This window comes from Apteryx mantelli, chromosome 14 (assembly GCF_036417845.1).
Source record: "Apteryx mantelli isolate bAptMan1 chromosome 14, bAptMan1.hap1, whole genome shotgun sequence".
Lineage (NCBI taxonomy): Eukaryota > Metazoa > Chordata > Aves > Apterygiformes > Apterygidae > Apteryx > Apteryx mantelli.
This window is the reverse complement of record NC_089991.1, coordinates 9,704,331-9,724,374: the sequence shown is the minus strand read 5'-3', so window position 1 is coordinate 9,724,374 and position 20,044 is coordinate 9,704,331. Positions and strand designations below refer to the sequence as shown.

The 20,044-nt window shown below is 48.4% G+C and overlaps 2 protein-coding genes across 16 annotated transcripts in view; one reads left to right on the top strand and one right to left on the bottom strand.

The window, feature by feature from the left end:
* The window catches only part of UIMC1 (ubiquitin interaction motif containing 1), a 40,184-nt gene extending 31,868 nt beyond the window's left edge, over nucleotides 1-8,316 (bottom strand). For all 7 annotated transcript variants that reach the window (XM_067305150.1, XM_067305151.1, XM_067305154.1 and 4 more), the window contains exons 1-2: nucleotides 8,261-8,316; nucleotides 3,935-4,092 (exon numbers count right to left, since the gene is read on the bottom strand). In XM_067305150.1, the coding sequence (XP_067161251.1) occupies nucleotides 3,935-4,084 (150 nt within the window). In that variant the 5' untranslated portion in view covers nucleotides 4,085-4,092; nucleotides 8,261-8,316. The remainder of the gene's footprint in view (nucleotides 1-3,934; nucleotides 4,093-8,260) is intronic.
* Nucleotides 8,317-10,027: 1,711 nt separating this feature from the next.
* On the top strand, nucleotides 10,028-19,990 carry ZNF346 (zinc finger protein 346). Of its 9 annotated transcripts, none has more exons than XM_067304710.1 (7): nucleotides 10,028-10,096; nucleotides 10,424-10,527; nucleotides 10,627-10,722; nucleotides 11,627-11,777; nucleotides 13,175-13,432; nucleotides 16,095-16,188; nucleotides 17,554-19,990. In XM_067304710.1, the coding sequence occupies exons 2-7, from the start codon at nucleotides 10,432-10,434 to the stop codon at nucleotides 17,657-17,659; spliced, it is 801 nt and encodes a 266-aa protein (XP_067160811.1). In that variant the 5' UTR covers nucleotides 10,028-10,096; nucleotides 10,424-10,431; the 3' UTR covers nucleotides 17,660-19,990. The 9 variants fall into 9 exon arrangements, with proteins under 9 accessions (XP_067160811.1, XP_067160806.1, XP_067160810.1 ...); XM_067304705.1 differs by having other exon boundaries at nucleotides 10,028-10,100; nucleotides 13,193-13,432; XM_067304709.1 differs by having other exon boundaries at nucleotides 10,028-10,100; nucleotides 19,564-19,990.
* The last annotated feature ends 54 nt before the right edge of the window (nucleotides 19,991-20,044 follow it).

The window sequence follows — 20,044 nt, the reverse complement described above, 5'->3', positions numbered from 1 at the left end:
CTGGGTTGCGACAGACAGCAGAAAAGCAAACTCCCATTTTAAAAACACTTTGGCACATACTTACAGGACCTGTCAGCAGAAAATACACAACTCTACTCACTTCTAAAAGCCCATAAACTGAATCTAGTAGCCACTCTCCCACATGCAGCTCCCTTGAATCCACATTATAAATGACAAAAACCAGCTTCTACTGACTCAGGAAAGGAAAGGCTACAAAAGAATGTCTCCATAGCTAACAGCACAGACTGCAAAGTCAAAAGGTCTGGTTAATTTTACTGTTCAACAGCAGTTGGGACCATCTAACAATAGGGCACAGCCAAACAACACACGTCCTGCATGGGAAATGCGCAGATGAAAACGAGACTAAATTATTTTTAAAAGCCAATTAGATGTTGGAAGTGCCACATTTTGGCTCTAGCCAAGGCTGCTGCTGAAATTAATATCACACCCTACTTTATTAGTCTCTGACTTCAGTTCAGAATTTGTTTCAGCTCTGCTCTGTCTTTCAGCTCATTAGAACAAACCTCCTGGAAGTGCAGACTTGAACAATGAGACACAGCAGAGCTCATGCCAGACTTGTAGTTTCAGACCCACGGGAGGGAGCCCTGTGTGGAAAGAAAGGGCTTTTACTGGGCTGTCAGGAGGCTGGTTCAGACCCACTCTGACTTCCAATGAGAGAACGCAGCAGAGCCGAGAAGCCTCCTCAACAGCGTACCTGAGACAGCGTTTTTCCCTGGGGACCGGAGGCACTGGTTCCCTTGGTACTACAGCAGAGACAGGAAGCCAGAGGGGACAGCGGGGTGCTGCAGTGATATTCTCATACGGTTCTGGTTCACAAGAAGATGGGCAGCAGTATAACATGGGCACTACTATCCTAGCTGTGATGCTTTCAGCACCGTCATCTCTATAGCAAGACCTTCACTGGAGAGAGGGCCATCAGGCTGTGTCTGGTCCCAAGATGAAATGCCCACTGTCACATCTGACAGAAAATAGGACAGGGCAGGGGCCAATTATTACAGCCAATGCCTGAAAATGCTTCCCTTTTTCTACTAAGACCAATATGGTCTTATCTGAAACATCTATAAACTTAATGCTATTTACCCAGACACTAAGTACCTCCAAACACAGGAATATTCAAGCAAAGAGATCCACATCTAAAGGAAGACAGGCACTGGATGCCATGCAGAAGTAGATGGCACTGTCACCCTGGAGTCTCGTCATGCACCCCAAGGGCTGGCAGAATGATGAACAGAAGATCTGGCAGAAGGAGCCTGCAAGACTTCATGCAAACTCTATAAGTGGAAGCAGGTATCCTCTTGGTTCCCAAAGGATCTAAGAGAAATGGGTTAAATCACCTTTGTGTGACCCTTCTGCAAGTTCCCCCAGCAGATTAGCAGTCTTTTAGGATCAACTGCATTGAAGGCTGCAGATCAGCCAAATATTTTAGCACCACTATTTGGCCTCTAGCCATGTTCAATGTTCTTGCTTGACCAGACCTCCTGCTGGGTGAAAATCATGTTTCAGACACGGCTTCAGAAAATCTTGGCGGCCAAAGTGTCTTTATCAGCGCCCCAATTCAAGCAGGAGCATCAGGAGATAAGCCAGTATTTGTTTGAAGAAAGCTTTCCTTGGCACTACCTGGAATATTGCGTATTTGAGGGCAAGTGAATGACTTACCTTTCTTCTGGCATTCCCTGAAAGATTCAAACAGTCAAGGGAGACAGTAACCATTTTATTCATTCATCACGTCTGTGTTTTCAGAGACCCTGTCTGCACACGGCGAAGGTCATCTCCTCTTGCTTCCACAGAGCCAGAGAGACTATTCTTAATTCGTCTGACCCTACTCAAAAAAGGGACACATTCCCTGAAACCAGGATTAGATATAACAGAGATCAGAAAACCCCATGTCCAGAAAAATTCCTTCTGATGCAGCTCCGCAAATGCCACAGCATAGACATGAGCAAAGAAAAAAAATTTGGCAAAATAACATGGATGAGCTTGATAATTCAGCATGACTGAAAAATTCCTGGGAGAGGCAGTCTGCCAAAGATCATCAAAAGTGAGAAGCTGGAGGCTTTCCAGGTGCAGCTGCTACAAGATCTGCTGGTCTGGAAGCAGAACTAGGGACTTGTTCTATAGATACCTGCCAAGAGACTGCCAAGGAAGAAAGCCATTGAATCAGTGATGCCCAAATTGTCCTTGTAGCTTTTGATTCATAAGAAACCATGTCCTAACAGATGCAAGATTAATCGAGAATGTATTGTTCTCCAAAATTGCTATTGATCTGAGATTCTCACACCTCTTCTTGAACACATAACAAGGTCTTACTAGAGCAAGAACAACAGTTACAAGGTCTGAGATTGAAATTCAACTTGATGCACACGGAAAAGCTGAGACAGTTACAGAAGCCAGACAGTTATTTTTTGAGATCCCATGTAAATCAAATTTTTGGTTGTTTTTTCCAGAAAATAACACTGCAAGAGACTGTGGCTCTGGATCTGGAAGCTGATGACTCACAGAAAGAAAGAGACTGAACTGAATAAATCCACTTATTCAACTGACTGAACTGTTGTCACTTAAACAGAACCTAATTGGCTCTTTAACGGCCTCTCTGAGCATATCCTTTTCTGTAATATGACCGATTATGCCACCAGAATTTATTGTTTATAGACAAACTTACAGAACAGTCAGGGAGCCTAACCTTTTTATAGATGTGTTTTAAGAGACGTTTGTTTCCTCTTTTTCAGATACGCGCACATTGAGATGAATAATTGTAGACAATAACAGGTCCTGATCTTTTATGTACTGCAGCATCTCTTATAACTGCTGATTTCTTTTTTCCTTATAGGTTTCACAATAAAGGCCAGCGATGCAGCAGACATCTGAAGTTAACTTAGCATATTGCAGAGCTAAGGGTTTAACCCCAATGAACTATTACTGCCATATGTTCCATTTCTTTCAGGGAATTTCCCAATGGGAAAGAACTCAGACAATGTGAAGAAAAAACATCCAATATCATTTGCCCTACAGCTTTTTACTGTTTATTTCTAGTGCTTTTCCCCTTCTCACATGATAATCCCCTTATTGTAGAGACTCATGCTCCAGATGTGGGAGCGAAGGGGACTTGATTTAAGATCTACAGCTTGAGAGTGAACTGAAATGCTTTTGAAAATGGTGGAATTACAAAAAGCAGCTTAGGATCCCAAATCACAGGCAAGACAGAGCAAAGCCTTAACAGCCATACGTAAAGAACTGATTCTAATAACTTCCTCTCATGTACCTCACTTTGGTTGAAGCCAGATTCTCAAGGCTCTGGATTTCCCTCCAAAAAGTAGCACCACCAGTGCAACAGTTACAGGCATTTCAATCTTTTAAGGTAAGGCTGACATAAGCTAATGCTAGGGATAAATGATCTGGGCCTGTAGGTCTTGGCCAAGCAAACTGACACTGCAGTTCACCTTTACACCCTATGGAAGTGCATTAAAACCTCAGATCTCCATAATTCAGGATCGGTTTATCAGACACCAGCTGTGTTCTGAACTACTTGCAAGCCTGTGTTCTGAATCATTTTCTTATCTATTTGCACATAATACAGAATCATGTTTCTGTGGTTTAGCTGGAAATCAATCAAATAAAAATTATGAAAAAAAGATTTGTAAAGGGATTGAGGAAAGGTTACTTTTAAATTACGTTTCAAATTCAGTACTGAGAGGATTTGGTTATCAAATCCCAGACTCATAACTCACCCTCACCAAGCACACCATTCATTTCCTAGTCAAATAGGATTTGATTCATCTCATATATAAGAAGAGGAACAGCACAATACACGCAGAGCGAAGTCTGACCCCAGCACATACAGTGTGGGATGCTTGGGCACTCTCCTGGAACAGCAAGGCCCTGCACAGATTCTGGACTCCACATTCTGACCACTGACCTCTCCATCGCTGTCAGATATAACAATAAATGCGTCCACAAAACTGCGCTTCTTCTTGGCATTGACTGCACCCCTCTTCTCTTCCTCCTCTTCCTCCCCATCCTGACCTCGAGAGTCAAGGCCCTCTGTGGGTTTCTTCTTCCTTGGCATCCTTCACTCTGAAATGAAGGGAAAAATTAAAAGCCGTTTGTTTCCTTCTGGTTTAGATTTCCCCTAACAGTCATCCTTTTTTACTATTTTTAGGCAAAATACTCCAGGCATTAGAACCTTATTATAAAGCGCGGTAGATTTAGTGTTACTGGGAGCCACACGTACAAGTCACCACTCGTCTAGTTAAGAATACTTTATTACAGCCGATTGTTAGAAAGGAGTTTCAGGGGAACAGCAGCGCAGACAAGAGGCACTCTGAGTGCCCTTGCTCCAAAGCAATGAGGCAATCTCCTCTCAACTTCTCCTGTTAAAGCTCATCAGCAAACTCGTCCAAACCTTCATTTCACAGCACGTCTCCCGCCCTCCATCATGGCCCCAAGCTTCCCCTCCTTGGTCCCACACTTTCACTGTCCTGATGCAAAACAAACCAGGATGCGGCAGTGAATCAAGCTAAAATTTGCAAGCAAGAACAAGACACCACAGCAGTAGAACCATTTGCCAGCTTTTATATTCAGTAAAACACGGGGGAAAGGCGTGTTTCTCAGAGGATGCTATTTTGCTCTCAGAACAGCAGCTCCATGGAAGGCTGCACAAGCCCTACAGGAACGGAAAACACAGACAACGGCAGTAGGTAGGCTGGAAACAAGAGCACAGGTTTATCTCATGGCTTGGATTTCTCAACGAGAAGCAGACTCCGCAAGTCCTCTGCACAGACATGCCTGAACCATTTGTATTAAAGAGGGCACTTGACAAGCAGGGAGGAACCTGCTGAGCGTTATTAGTGCAAGCCTGAGTGCTCTATGAACAGCACAACCGAGGGCAGGTGCCCACGCAATACAAGCTAGTACTTCAGTGGCTCCGTTCCTTGCCAGCCTCTAGACTGTTGGAGAGAGCTGCACAGCAAGCGTTAGCTGCTTTGATCAAAAAGGACTCAGACAAGAGGACCAGGAAGAGATCTCGGTGAATGAGAGCAGCAGGATGGCACACAAAGTTAAACCCCCATTTTCCTTCTCTGTTTGCCTTTCAGTTGAGCAAATGACTTACAACAACATCCAGTGCTTCTTGGACGGTGATCTAAAAGAGCCTGACAAAGCAGACTGAACATTATCAGCTCTGTTTCAGTCAGAAGTAAACATGTGCAGAGCAGTTAAGCAACAAGCCCATCGTTACACACCAGACACTGGCAGAGTTGGGAACGCGGTTCAAGTTGGCTGGTTCCCAGACCAGTGTCCTTCCACAGGACCACTCTGCCTTCCTTCAAGATCACTGAAATAGCTCAAACGTACTGCTTGAATCTAAACTAAGAATATAAGAGCAGATGCAACAAGGACCCTACATTACCCAATACAGAGACAGATCTTCTACTGTAACACCACAGAATTGCAGACAAACAGCAGCTATGTATAAAAATGCTAATAGGCAAGAACTTCAAAATCCACATTAGTACTAAGAACAGCAATGCACTCCCCATCTACAGGACGCAGCAAGGCAAGACTAAGGGAGGAATATATGCAGCCCCCCCAGATTATCTGCAGCCTTTGAAAACTCTCTTAACCTCTCTGCCTCCCTTTCCCTGCAAATACATGCACACACATGCCTAGAGGAAAAAGATGATTACCCTGGTGAAAAATGATTTGTACTAGAGGTTTGCTGAGCACTGTGAAGCCAGAATATTGTACAAATTGCACGCGTAGCTTCATAAGTGATTGCAGCTATCACTGCAGAGTCCACAAATGTCTGTCTGTTTGGAAAGGGGAAATAAAAACAAGCGTGGCTTGTGGAAAAGCATTGGCTCTTGCAAAACAAAGTTGTTCTGCTCTAGCTGAGCTGAACTCAGCTCTTGTTGGAATATCCTTGTTACACTTTCTCCATTTCTTATCTTTTGCTCCAAACAGCTTCTTTGCCCTCTGCCCTGAGAGATGAACGAAGCTTCATACCCAACTGCCAAGAACTGCCACCACAAGACGACTCTCTCTAGGTGGGGAATACTCTTTTATCAGAAGAAAAACACTTATGCAGACAGGCTTTTTGGCACGATGGCAAGGATGAGTACTGGAGAGGCCTGTGCTTCCAATACGCGAGTCTATGCAGGGTCACTCTATATTTGGAGAGACAGTCTGTAAACCTTTGCCACTCAAACAAAAGCAAACAGCAACAAGCAACTGCCTCACAGTCTTTTTTTTTAATCCATTCTGGTATCACCAGCTCCCCTCTGACTGCGCGATACATCTCTTGCCCGATACACTGTGCTAAATAAGAAATCATGGAGAAATATCAGCTGGAGTTATGATGAGTCACCTACCTCCAACATTTAAAGAAAATAAAAAAGATGTAAGAGATGTAACCACACAACTCCCACTATGCTTCTGAAAACGAAGGGACTTGTGGCAAAAAGAGTCTCTGCAAATGTAACTAAGGGAACAAGACAAGTAAGAGAGCACATGTAGCTGTGCTAGTCTGTGGGTATGAGTAGGAGAGCAGTAATAGCTTTTATTAGACAAACTGATGTAGCTGAGGGAGAAAAAACAAGTGTTAGAGCACACACCCCCCTTCTTCAGGTAAGGAAGTTAAGTACAGAAACTGTATTTTGCTTTTAGCACTCTTGGAAAGGACAGTTATCTAAGGTGAAAATATCTGGTTTCAGGTTCAGTGAAAAAAGGCTAAAAATACCTTTGCAATGCAGCTCATGGACTAGTTTTCCAGTTATTCACTTTTCCCAACTTTGAATTCAAGAAAATTTCTTTGTAAATGCTCTGACAGCAAAGGTGACCTCCTGACAAGGGAACTCACGCATGCCACATTTTTCCAGTCGCATTTTTAGGGATATCCTTGAAGATCCCCAACTTGTGATTATTTGTCATTTTCCCTCTCATCTATCATTTTGATGAATCAGAAAGCAATTACCGACAGAATAATTCTAAATCTTGACACTGCAGCTACAGACCTGCCAAGCTGTGACAGCTTGAAAAATGCTTGAAAATGAAGCCAAAAATGAATGACTCTCATCCCCGGATGAGTTTCTGAGCCGTTTGAGACACAGGCTGTCGCTTTGTAAACAACTCCCCCCACCTCAGAAACAAGAGACACGATGCTCTCGGGCAGCGCCACGAAGCAGCTCCCTGCTCACGCAGGTCAGCACCACATGCACCCCTGGAAATACCATTCCCGGAGCCTTTGCTTTTCCCTGTCACGCAGGCACCAGCTGATGCTCTGTGACCATCACGACATTACGGTTCGCAGCACCCCGGAGGGAAGGAAATTGTTTACAGGAATTATCCGTTTATAGGCCTGACCCTTCCCGAGAAGGGGCCCAGAGACCACAGAGGCCAAGTACGTCCAAGCGCTGTGCATCCGCAAATGCCGCTGAGCTCCGCAGGAGACGCTTACTGCTCAGCTCCCCTCTAACCAAGCCCAACAAGTCCTGCACACGGCAGCTCTCTCCGCCAAGGAGAGGCCCTGCGTGGGGAGAGAACGACCCTTCCCACAGCACCCATCCACACGCCCGAGGTCCTCCCATCCCCTTGCGGCATGGGCACGGACGCGCTCTTCCCAACCCACTGCCCTCAGGCACGGAGGGTGACGAGGGCTGGGCTGGCCAGGAGAGGATGAGGGCTACTCAAAAAGTGTCACCTCGGGGAGGAAGCACGAGTGGGGGGTCATAGGCTGGACGGTGCGTGAGCTCGGGAGGAGCAGGATCAGCCAGAGGTAGGGTGCACTAAGGGAGGGGGAGCGCTAGGGCCACCCCAGGACGAGGGGAAGGAGGCAGCCCTGGGGTCAGCCTGGCAAGAGGGAACCGGGGAGGCAGGGAACCGGCCCCAGGGCTGAGGTAGCAGCACCCCAGGGATGGGGCCGGGGTGGCCCCTGGGGGTCAGGTCCCCCGGGGAAGGGGGGTCACGCCCGGGGAGTCAGTACCAGGTCCCCTCCGTAGAAGGGACCGGGGACAGCCCCGGGGGGGCAGTACCGGGTAGCCCGGGTGCAGAGCCCGGCGGCCGCTCGGGGGGGCGGGCCCGGGTTCCCCCGGGCGGAGGGGCCGCGGACCGGCCCCGGGGACCCCGCGGGGGGGCGCGGGCGGCCGGTGCCGGGCCCTCCCCCCCCGCGGCGGATCGGGGCCCGCGCGAGCCCCGGGGCAGCGGGCCCGGAGCGGTGCGGCAGGCCCCGGGGGGCACAGGTACTCACCGGGCCCGGGCCTCCCGCGGGCCGGCGCCCCGCCCCCGCCGGGCCGCCCCGCCGCGCAGCGACAGGCGGCGGCGCTGCTGCCTCCCCGCCGCGGCCCGCACCGCCTCGCCGGTCCCGGTCAGCGGGTCTCTTGCCCTCACTCAAGTTGGCGGCGGAGGCCTCACTGCCCTCTCCCAAGATGGCGGCGGCGGCTTCGCCGCGCGTCACGTGGTCGGCGGCGAGGCGGGCGGCGCCATGTCGCGTGCGGGCGGCAGCCGTTAGCGGCCCCGGCGCTGAGGCGGCCCCGCGAAGAGGTGTCGCGGCCCGCGCCCGCCCCCGCGGCGGCGCCGCACCGCGCTCGTGGGCCGGCCGCTTCCCCAGGCGGCCCTGAGGGGCTCCCGCGCCCGGCGTGTGCGCAAAGCCCGGGCTGCATCCTCCCCCCACGAGGGACATGGCTGAAATAGGGTGGTTTGGAGAGCCGGTGGTTCCATAGAGACAGCACAAAGCTTCCCTGCCAGGTCTCTTGGGGATGCAGAAGGAGCGCTGCCCCGATGAGGCAGCGCTGAAGATTTAGTGACTTTGCTGTGTGTCAGTCACCTAGAGTTGTCCTGTCCTAGTGGGGCCCACAGCACTAAATCCGGCCGCACCAGTAACAGGGGCTGTTGGGGGTCACCCCGGCGGTGGAAGCTCCTCTCCCGGCCTTTGCGGTGCCCTGGCGCGTAAAGCAGGGGCAGCTGCTGTGGTGGATAGTTTCATTTGTGGTTTTATTTGCTTGGTGTTTTTGTCATATAAAAGTTTTGGATTAAAGTGATTTTACAGCCAGACTGAAGCTCTCAGAAGTATTTATCCAAGACCCAGTTGCATGGCGTTTTGGTTTTTGCACAAATATCGTTTCAACTTGCAGTTGTTCTGGGGCTTTCTCAGGAATGGGGTGTTTCTGATCCAATGCCTCCACGAGGGCTGTGTACTGCGGGTCAGCGCGAGGGCTGGCGGCACAGGCCGTACGACTGCCACGAGGTCAGCAAAGAGCAGAAACGCATCAGAGCTGAGAACAGGGGATCGTTAGCAGGGCAGACGCGCTGATGTGCCTACTCTCTTTAGAAATCCTCCTGCTTGCAGGTATTCATTTGTAAGCTGTGTTTCTGTTTTATGTTAAACGGAGAATACCCTTGTCCAGTCCAGTGCAACCTGAGCTATGAATGATTTAAAGCATTTTTCCTGGTCAAATTCACAGGGAGAAAAGCAGTTTAGGTCTTTTGGGTATTGCTCAGATTTCATTATGGGCTTTAAATCCAAAAGCATCCTCTTGCTTAACTTTTTCCTTTAGAGAAAACGTGATGAAAACCAGTAGCGTCATTTAAAGACCCAGATAGGGAAGCCGACGTGAGACCATGGGTGACCAGCTCAAGAGCACTGCCCGGACAGCCGCGGTGGCAGCTGCAGGGCCGTGCCGTGACCCGGGGCTGCCTCGGCCCGGCCCGGCCCGGCCCGGCCCGGCCCGGCTCGGTGGAGCCTCCGCTCCCCGCAGGAGCCGCTCTCACCGGCCGGCCGCCGGCGCTGCCCCAGCAAAGCGACGTGCCCACAAGCAACATGGCCGCCCCCGCCTCCAGCGCGAGCACGTGACGGCGCGCGGCGCCTTCCGGCGGGGCTCTCGCGGGAAGCCGCCCGCCGCCGCTTCTCGCGAGAGGTCGCCGCCTCGCTCCGCCCTCCCCCGCGGTTGCTAGGCGCGAGGGAGCGCGCGGAGCCCTCGCGAGAGCGGCGGGGCGGCGCGGGGCGGGGCGGCGGCGGCGCGCGGCTAAGATGGCGGACGGGGCGGGTAGCAACGGGGACGCGGTGGCGCTGCCGGTGGGCAAGGAGGCAGGTGAGCGGGGCCGGCGGCGCTGCCGCTGCCCCAGCGCGGGCGGTTGGGTCCCGGCGCGGGGCCTGTTGCGGCCGCGCCGAGCCCCGCCGGGCCGCTCCGCGGCACGACCCGACCCGACCCGGCGGCGCCTCCCCCCGGGGCAGTGCCCGGGACGGGCCGCGAGTCCCCTCGCCGCCTTCGGGCCTGCCGCCAGGGCAGCTCCCGGGCCGCCCCCGTTCGCCTGGCGGTGCTGGGCGCTGGCGGCCGCGGTACTTACGTCTCCCACCTTTGAGGCAGCAAGTGGCTTTTCGGGAAACTTGACTCCCCTGTTGTGTTCTTTGCAGTCGATCGTATGATCAGAGAGAACAGTCACATTTTCACAGACGCCCAGTGTAAAGTGTGTAGTGCTCTGCTCATCTCAGAGTCCCAGAAGCTTGCTCATTACCAGGTTAGATCACAGGCTGTAACTGAATTTCTTGATTTGCCTTTAATTAAAGAGAGGATATGGAAAAGTGTTAAACAATAGGGTTTTCTGTGCTTTCTTCAGAGTAAGAAACATGCAAACAAAGTGAGGCGGTATTTGTCTATCCATGGTGAAGAGGAGCTTGCACATGGGAAGAAAATGAAGCTGGATGCTAAGCAGGTAAAAGTACAGCTTTTTTTATTGTTATTATTATTAAAATTCAGAAAGTTGATTGTTACATGATCTGGGGGCCCTTGAAAGTATATGAAGAATGTGCTCTCACAAAGGGTATTGCTGGAACCGAGTAGCTCAATGGTAGTTTTGTCACTAAGCCATATTCAATGAGTACGGTTTCTATTGCCTTTTGTATTTAAACAACTACGTTTCCTTTTATTGGTGGTCTTCCTAGGAATTATTTGAAATGACAGGGAAAGTGTATAGGAATGATTTTTCCTTTCAGTGAGGGCATGTTGTGGAGTGACCAGCTACTGGAATTCACTTTCTGGGGTGATCCCTTATTACTTGGCTTTTTTTAACTGGTAATTAGGAACTACTGGTCAGTAAAGGGAGCGCATTCCGCTCAGCCATCTGTCTGCCCCATGACTCATTTGGGAAACAGATTCTACTTTTATGATTGCTTCAGCTTTAATCCCTAACCCTCAAGCATTTGTAGCAGAGGGGAGGGGGGATAAAAAAAGGATTCCTTTGCACATAATGTTAAGCTTAGAAATGACTGCTGTTGTCTGCTCAGCTAGCATCGTATTGCAGATGACCCAGTTGATAGTGATGTCTGTGCCGCTCAGTTCACACCTTGCGGAGAATAGAGGGCTGGCTGTTCCAATTCTGGCAGCCACTCATTTAACCTTATCCTTAACCCTTGTAGGCCGGGACTGCCCCTCTAGCTAAAGTGTTTCACTAACAGGTGAAAGCAAGAGGCTAGTCTGAAATGAGATCACTGTCCAGTGAAGGCAAGTATGGTGCTGCATCGTGGAAATCCTGTTCAGTCAAATCTCCTCAACTTAAACATCTCTGATTATCTTGTTTTCCTAGATACCTAAACCATAGTATTTCCCCTTGTAAACAGGAGAGCAAGCAGGAGAGCAGCAATGGGGAAGACAGGAACAAGTGTTGTCCCATCTGTAACATGACCTTTTCCTCTCCGGCTGTGGCAACCTCTCACTACTTAGGCAAGACTCATGCCAAGAACATGAAGCAGCAGTCCCCCAAAGTGGAAGGTATGTCTGTCTGCAGTGCCTTTGCGTGGTACAAAGGGAGGCTGTTCAAGCTAAAAATTGCTGTGTGTAAAGATTCCAAGCTGAGAAGTGGCGTTGGACCCCATGTATAAGCTTTTGTGAGTAAACAAATGCCCTTACGTATGAGATAGGGTAGGCTAGCAGTGCACTTGCTGAGATGCAACCTCTCTCGGCAGTAAAGTAAAAGTTGGGTGGGGTTGTGTTTTGTTTAGATAAACACAGCTTGCAGCCGTGTTGTATCCATCTCTGTATGCTGGGAATGGGAGAGAGCTCTTCTTCATGGAACGTGAAGTTAAGCTGTAGAAACGTTTGTTACAGGATATGGTGCCTGCTAAAAGCTTAGCGACTGAAATGATTGGGGGAACTCATAAAAGACAAATTCACTAGGGCTATTCAAAACAAAGATGTAGCCTCTGTGATTCAGGGACTTCTCAGCTGCAGATAGCTGGAAACTGGGAGAATATAGCTGGAAAGTATCAGTATGTGCTTGTCCTGACCTTGTGCTCTTCCCACAGCATCTGCTGTTGACTGCTGTCAAGACGGGGTACTGTCCAGGCAGACCTTGAATCTGACCCAGTAACAGCTGCCTGTGTTTCCCACCCCTTTGTCAGCAGATAGAAGGGTCTGGTGGGTGGAGGGGAGCAGGTAGGGACATCTGAGAGTCCTGGGTGGTGTAGCTGGTCAGGACAAAATAAAAATGTGGCCTGGGTGCCCCTGGGGAAGATGGCTTGTGCTAGCACCAAGCTGCAGTAAGCATGAGCAGTCTGGAGCATACCCACCCTTCAGTCCGAGAAGAGTTCTTGGGTACTTAGAAAGTTTGTCTGTCTGGTGTTTAAGTACCCCTTAATCAGAAAATGTAGCAGGTGTCTCCATCATACAGGAGTGCTTGACTCTCTGTGTGAATTCACTTCATTAGACCTAGTCCTGTTTGTGCTGTTTCTCAAGCAAGACTCTTCTTGACTTTGGTTCAGGATCAAGTCCTACAGTTACACAGTGTTTCCAGAAACCTGCTTGCTTTTTCTATAGAAGGGCTGTGTTCTAACTGCCTTCTGTTTTCTTTGCCTGGATGATAACAGCAGAAGGGAGACAATCTATGCAGTGTCTTTTGCATAAAGCCATACTTATGTTAACTCTCTTTAAGGAGAAATATGCAAATCTGATTATTTTTAACCCTGGAAGTACTTCTGGCCTACTCTAAATTGTCTTACTGCATGCTTCTGATTCTGGAGTGTTAAGAGGTAGGAGCAACCTGAATTTATTTAGAGGTCTTGCATTCTGTCTAAGATTGTTTTGGTTTTCTTGTTTTTGTTTTTTTAATATGGATTTGGGGGAAATGAAATGACTGCTTTTTACATCTAAGTTCTGTGACTGATCAACAGTTTCGATCCACCCTACAGAAGTGGTGCCCCCCCAGAAACATCCTGCCACCCTCCCTGCCTCTACTGTGTCTTCTAATGAAGAGAACAAGGACATTACTGACCCAGACAAGTTCTGTAGCCTCTGCCATGCTACTTTCAACAACCCCCTCATGGCAAAACAGCATTATGTAGGCAAGAAGCACAGAAAGCAAGAGACCAAACACAAGCTGATGGCGCACTATGGCCGAACCCCTGATGCACCAGCATCGTCCTTCATGGGTGAGTTCTTAGCAGGCAGGTTAATAAATCGCTGAAGAGCAGGGTGGGAGAGTAGCAGTATGTGTCTGACAGGTCTCTGGGCCAGACAGTCCATGAGGAGGGAACAAGGGAGAATTGCTTGTGATGGGCGATAGTGATTATTCACTGTAAGATTGATTTGATTGATGTTGTAAACCCCTGGCAGCAAGAGAGGGGTTGAGACTGCAGCTTCTTGTGACTAGCTTTGGGTTGTGTTCTGCGATGTTGTCTAATCGGGTATGTCCGTTTTATTCTCCCTGTGGGTAACCCAGGGATTTTGGCCAGTACTGTTTCTAGCTGGGTGGATTATGTCCAAAATGGAAAGATAAAAGTAGCATTTGATACAAAAAAAAAAAATCTTCAGAGGGGACCAGCCAAAGATGGAAGAAATAGGTTTGACTGCAGCTGCTGCTTCAAAGCGCATGAAAGCCGGAGAGATTTCTGCCTTTTTGCCTCTGTGTGGGCACTTCTATCTGATGAACTAATGTAGCTCTCTGAAGCAGGCAAGAATGTGAAAAATGGAGCTATTAAGGAGGAACTTTAGGCAGACAGTTCAAACTCTTCACTTGGTTTATGATCTGCTGCTTATGAGTACTTCTAAGTGATGAAAGCTCTTGGAGTCCAGTGAAAGTGTTAGGAGCCCACAGTAAACTTCCTTGTTCTTTCCAGCAGCCCTCTGTTGGACCAGGAAATCTAGTACCTGCTGGATGCTTGAGGTAAAAAAAACAAGCAGATAAATTGTCCTAAGATCCTCTTCAAAGGCTTCTTTCTCTGACATAAAAGCCCCCATAAGCAGAAGATTAATTATCCTAACTCTTTGCAAGCCACCTTTAGATATTGGTAGCACTTATGAGAAATGAGGCTCAATTATCCAAGCAGTATTCTCTCCCACATTGCATAGTCATGTGGGAGGTGGAAAAGGTGCTTGATATCTAGTGTTATCCATCTGTTCTTTACCTAATTAGTGGGTCCTGATCAATGGCTCCACTTCACTGTGTCTCGGGATCTGACAGTGGCAGGAGCCCCAGCCCAGGCAGGTTGGGTAAGTGGGTGGTTCTGTGGGATTGATGTCTTCTGTGAAGCGCTTACAGAGCTGGAGTATCTATGTCCACATTTTCATGGCACTTAAGCTGTTCCAGGCAAGGTTTCAGAGCTTGGACTATAATCAGGAGCTGTTCTGATGTGATGGGTGGCTCAAAGGGCTTCAGTCAGGGATGTTTTCTCCTGCTCATTTTGCCCCTCTCTGTGCTATCAGCCATGCCAAGCTGGCATGCCATCAGATTTCTTCCCAGCACAATCCGCTTGGTTCTCTTTTTTATAAAATTGAGTTCAGATTCTGATTTTTATTTTCTGTGAGGATGCTGGTATCTTTTTCTGGCATGTCCTATCCCTAAACCTATCTCTGCTGGGATCTGACTGGCAGCAAGTGAAGGTGTTCTTCTCTTCACAAAACAACACCCGCATATTATCTGCCTAAAGTTCCTCTAGGAACCATCAGCCTGGGGTGCAGGAGTGCAGCTTAAAGGACTTAGTACACACACCTGTTTGCCAGAACTGCAACAGAGATCTTGACCTCTGTCTTGCAGGGGAGCAGATGTGATGACTGTAATGGGTTGTCTGGCCTTTCATGCCTGTGTCCAGCTCTCCGTTTTGAGAGTTAAATGCCCACTAGTGTCTGAAATATCTCTGCAGTGAAGCAGCCAGATGGGGAAATGTCTGCTGCATTGTGTTGTGCTTCTTGCTCTCAAAGTTTACATTGCTCTGCACCCCTAGGGTGAATGTCTGGAATTTTTCACCTTAAGGAAATATTTTCTTTATGTGAGACTCAGAGGCAGAGCCCTTCCCCAGAGAGCTTGAATTCGAGAGTAATTAATGTCTTGAGGACAACTGCCAGGAGTTTCCCCTCTTACAGGCTCCTGTAGAGAGCTGTACTACCATGCTTGCTTGTTTGGTATCTGTGACCTTCAGAACTTTCATTCCAGCTGGAGTTGTCATGTTACACAAGACCGTTGATCTGTCTAGTACAACTATTGTTGGAAACTTTTTTACAGTTAACTGATACACTGACTGTAGCTGAACTGCTTGAGGATAGAGTTTAGTGTTCTCAATTCACACTTCAACAAGGCTTAACAGAACGCTGCATTGTGGAACTTGACATAGTGTATAATCTCCTCTAACTTTTTTTTTTTAATTGAAACATTTCAGACTTACAAATTTAAGTATCTTCCTTACATTCTGTTATGAAATATAAAGATCAGGAGAAGTGAAAATTTGGGAGAGAAGTGGAATTGCAGTGTAGTATAACGTCAGGTTTAGTTTCCTAATGCTAAGATTTTACTAGGCTTGACAGTGTGAACTGTTCATAGGAAATCTCTATTAATTTTTATAGATAAACCTGTGTGACCAAGAAAACATTTCTGGCTTAGTGATTCCCTCGCACCTCTCCACAGTGACTGACCAATGTCTTAAGCTGCTGATGGGGTGGTTGGAATCTGTGACCTCCCTGCCTGGTCAGGGTATCGACTTGTTATTTCTTTCTTTAACAGTTAACTAACACATAAAGTGATTGATTATCTCACTTGTTTCTACCTCAGGCACCAGGTTGTTGGCTAGCTGTGTGTGTTAACATTGATGTCTGTTTCAGCTGGGAAGGGGTACCCCTGCAACACATGTAACATAGTACTGAACTCCATAGAGCAGTACCAAGCTCACATCAGTGGCTTCAAACACAAGAATCAGTAAGTAACTTTCTTGTTTAAGTGTGTTTCCAGCCTCGCTGTTCAAATCAATGGCTTAACTGTACTGTAAAATACAGTTTTGAATGCATATTTCAAGCTGACTTGCAAGCAGAGCAATACAGTTTTGTGAAAGCTTGTGCTGTTTGTTCTGGAGCAGATTCACACTTGTGGTGCTTTACACCTGCTCAGCTTCTTCCACAGCTCCCTCTGCAGACAGCTCTGGGGTGCTGCTGAAGTAGAAGCCCTTCGGTTGCTTTTGGCTCTCGACGGCTGAGATCAATGTGGACCTCTGAAGTGAATGCATCCAGCCTGACACCCATTAAACAGTTTCTGTAGCAACCAAGACTTTAATTTAATTCAAGACTGGCTTAGTGGAGGTCTGCTGGCCATTCTAGTCTCTCGTGGAGTTGCTTGTCTTACAATTCAGGATGTAGTCAGCACACTCTGGAAACCTGGACTATATTGCTGAACTCACTCTCATGGTTAGTGAGTTAAATAGCAGGATCCCCTGGGAGTATTATTGACCTGAACACTTTAGGCTGCCAGGGAGATGATCCATGATACTAAAAATACTTGTTCTGGACACTGTTAAAGTTGGAATCTTTAATTCCAGAGCCTTAACTAAGAGATGGTCAGTAATGAAGCCAGGTTGGTTGGAGATTTTCTTAGAAGAAAGAGCAATGCATTAGAAAACCCTGCCTGAAGTGCAGACAGACTCCTAGCCGAATTTCCCAGAGAGGGTAGGGGGAAAAATGGAACCTTCTGTTGCTTACGTGTGGAATAACGGCCCCTCGGCATCCTGGTACTTGATAAGAAGACATATGCTCCATCTTTCGTCCCACAAAAGTTTCAGCTCTTGGAAGAGCACAGCAGGAGCAGTGAATAGCAAGTATCCAGCCTGAATTCATCCCACTCTAGAAAGATAAACGTCGAGGATGTTCCCAACACACATGCATACTGTTCCCATTAAGGGCACAAATGTTGTTCCAGTTTTTGGAGCTACACAGCTCCCTTTCAGAAAGCTGCTTTTGGACTTAGCTCTGACATGTTCCAGGCCAGCTCCTACAGTCTGAAAGGAGAGCAAGGATGCTTGCTTCCTAATGGAAGCTCTTAACAGCCTTTAGCTGTGCAATAGCTGATTCCGCCACGCTATAGGTGGCTGTTTGCACTCATGTGCATGCGCACACACAGAGGATAAGAATGCACTTGAGTGCTTTTTTGGCAGGTCTGTTGACTTGGCGGTAGTAGGCCATTACTCCACTGATAGCAGTGCTTGCTGAGCAGTGTTTGCAGCTGACGGATTTCAGAGCAGTTCTGACATTCTCCTTTCTCCATTCTCTTCTTATTGCTCCCTTGGATGTCCAGGATGCCAGGAGCAGTGCCGATTGTAGGACCATTCCCACCACAGCAGTATGTTCGGGAAGAGTCAACTGCCCCAGGAGGCTACAGTTATTTCAGCCAAGACTTCTAGAGCAAGTTGCAGCACTGTTCTTGGAGTTGTTGGTGGCCCAAGAACGCACATCCTTTGCCAGCCCACAATGGTTTCATTATCCCTCTGGATAAGCAAAGCCCTGCCCTCCTGTATGTGCCCGTTGAGCAGAACGGGGGCTGAATCTGTCAGAAAAAGGATCCAGCTGGAAAAGACTTGCTAGACAGCAAATACTTCACTCCCTTAGAGTAGTTTTCATTGTGTAATTGCTTCCTGTAAAGGTGGGTGCGGTGTGAGAGGAAGTGTGTATCTGGAATAAGGAGGGTTTGGCAACAGGCTGGTGAAGGCCACCTCCTCCCTCACCAGAGCAAATAATGGATTCTTGCACCTGGAAGGCCAGCATCCCTTGCTCAAAGGTGTCTGTTGCTGGAGGAGAGCTCCTAGACCCTAGCAAGCAGTGCTTATGCAGTGTGGATGGACACTGTGCAGGCTGCCCGGCTTTTTACAGACCTAAAATAGGAAATAGCAGTGTGGCATCTCTTTGTGCCTCCTCTGGTCAGGTTTGTGTGCAGGATTTTTTGAGCTGCCGCTTGCTGTTACAGCCTTTCATAGTACTGCAGCCATTGGTTCTGGAGCTCTGTTGTCTAGGTCTGGTTAACAAGTAGTCGCAATTTCTGTTGTACAAGCTGCTAGTAGTAGGAGTGGAGGGCTGAAAGAGGAGTTAGAGCTCCTGGCTCTCCAGACAGCTCAGCCCTCTGCTTTGAGGATTTCCATGTGGAAGGAAGTAACTGTTTAGCCTGGTTTCCTATGGAAACAGGTGTATGTGATCATTCACCATGTGTGTCTTTGTATCCCTTGTAACTTAAATCAACCCCAGCCAAACTTGGCAGTGATGGAGATCTCTAAGATCTAAATGCAAGCAGTAAAGAAAGGTAGAGTGAGATGAACTTATCCCTAACTTTAATTCTATCAGGGTCTGCATTGGAATGCAGAATTTTCCATTTTGCCACCAAAATACTCTGGGGAAGGAGGGCTTTAAGGAAAACAGGAGGGAGTAAATCTGGATACAGCAAAAAAATGGTACAACTCAGTTGAATTGTCAGCTGACCAAAAAAACCTACAAATCCTCTGGAAACCTGCCTTCATTAGTCCTTTGCTAGATGCTACTTGCCCAACTCTTCTCCACAAAGTTCTTACAGATTTGTATCACCCTGGAAAAAAGCTGTTCTATATTTCAAACATGGAAATTAAAACTTAATGGTCTCTTCATGGTGCTAATGCACAAGATCTGTTAGAAAAAGCCCTGGAAGGAAGGGCAGGCTTCTGAGACTGTGTTTTGGATGAGTTCTTCAAATGTTCTACCCTTAAGCTAAGGCATTGCCTTAGCTTGCTCTGCTGGCCTGCCACATGAGCCATGTGTGTTGGGCTGGCCTTACGTTCAGTGCCAGTGCTCCAAGTCAAACACCCCAGGGTTTTGTCCCAGCCTTGGTGCCTCCATGGAGCTGAGACTTTGCTAGTCTGTGGCTAATCTCCTGCTGCTTTTCTTCTGTGGGCCAGAAGGACAGGGATGTGGCTCCTCTCAGGACTTGCCTGGCCAGCCCCAGCTTCGTGGGGCTGACAAGAGTGTGGGTGATGGCTGCAGACGCCCTGCGCTGTTGGGGTGGACTGAGCAGAGCTGCTGTCTCCCATCATGTGGTTTCGGCAGCTGTTGGAAGGGCAGGCTGGGGCCCTTCGCTCCAAATGTTGTGTTCCAGGGTGAGCAGCTGACGCCCTCACGAGGCTGAGAGCCAGTCTTTGTAAAGGCACTTCCAAAAACCAGTGTGTGCACTGATCAGGTTAACCGGGGGGAGAGAGAGTTGGATGTTAATCTCTATGCTTGGAGCGAGTGCCTTCCCCTCCCTGCTCCAGAGTGTGCATGTTCTTTGTTTTTTCTTCACCCTGCACAGAATCTGCCATCTTCCCTTAGGACAGGCTCCTGCTGGTCTGGGTTTGCCTTCCTAATGTTTTCCAGTCTTGCACTACTGCTGAGGTCTGACCTTAGTCTCCTGCTAAAGAGGGAGTGCTTTTAAACCTTGCAAGTTGATCAACGAGCAGAAAATTGCAATGAACTGAAGGAAGCATTGTGTGCCTGGGAGCACTGGATGGCCTCCAACTCCGAACTCTGCTGCTTAGCTCTCGTCTCGCTGTATGAGGGCAGGTGCCTGCTAGATGTGCTATGCATTGACACCAAGAGGGATCCACTTCCAGCACTGCCCAGTCTGGTGTGTCACTCCACGGTCTGTGTACTGACAGTTTTGCCTTCTCCTGTACCCAGTGTTTATGTATCTGCTGTTTCCCTAAGGTGAAGCTCTCCAAATAGAGTGTTTATTACTACTTTTGGGTGCTGTGTCTCTGGTACAGCCTGTCCTGGGTTTTTGCTACCCTTCA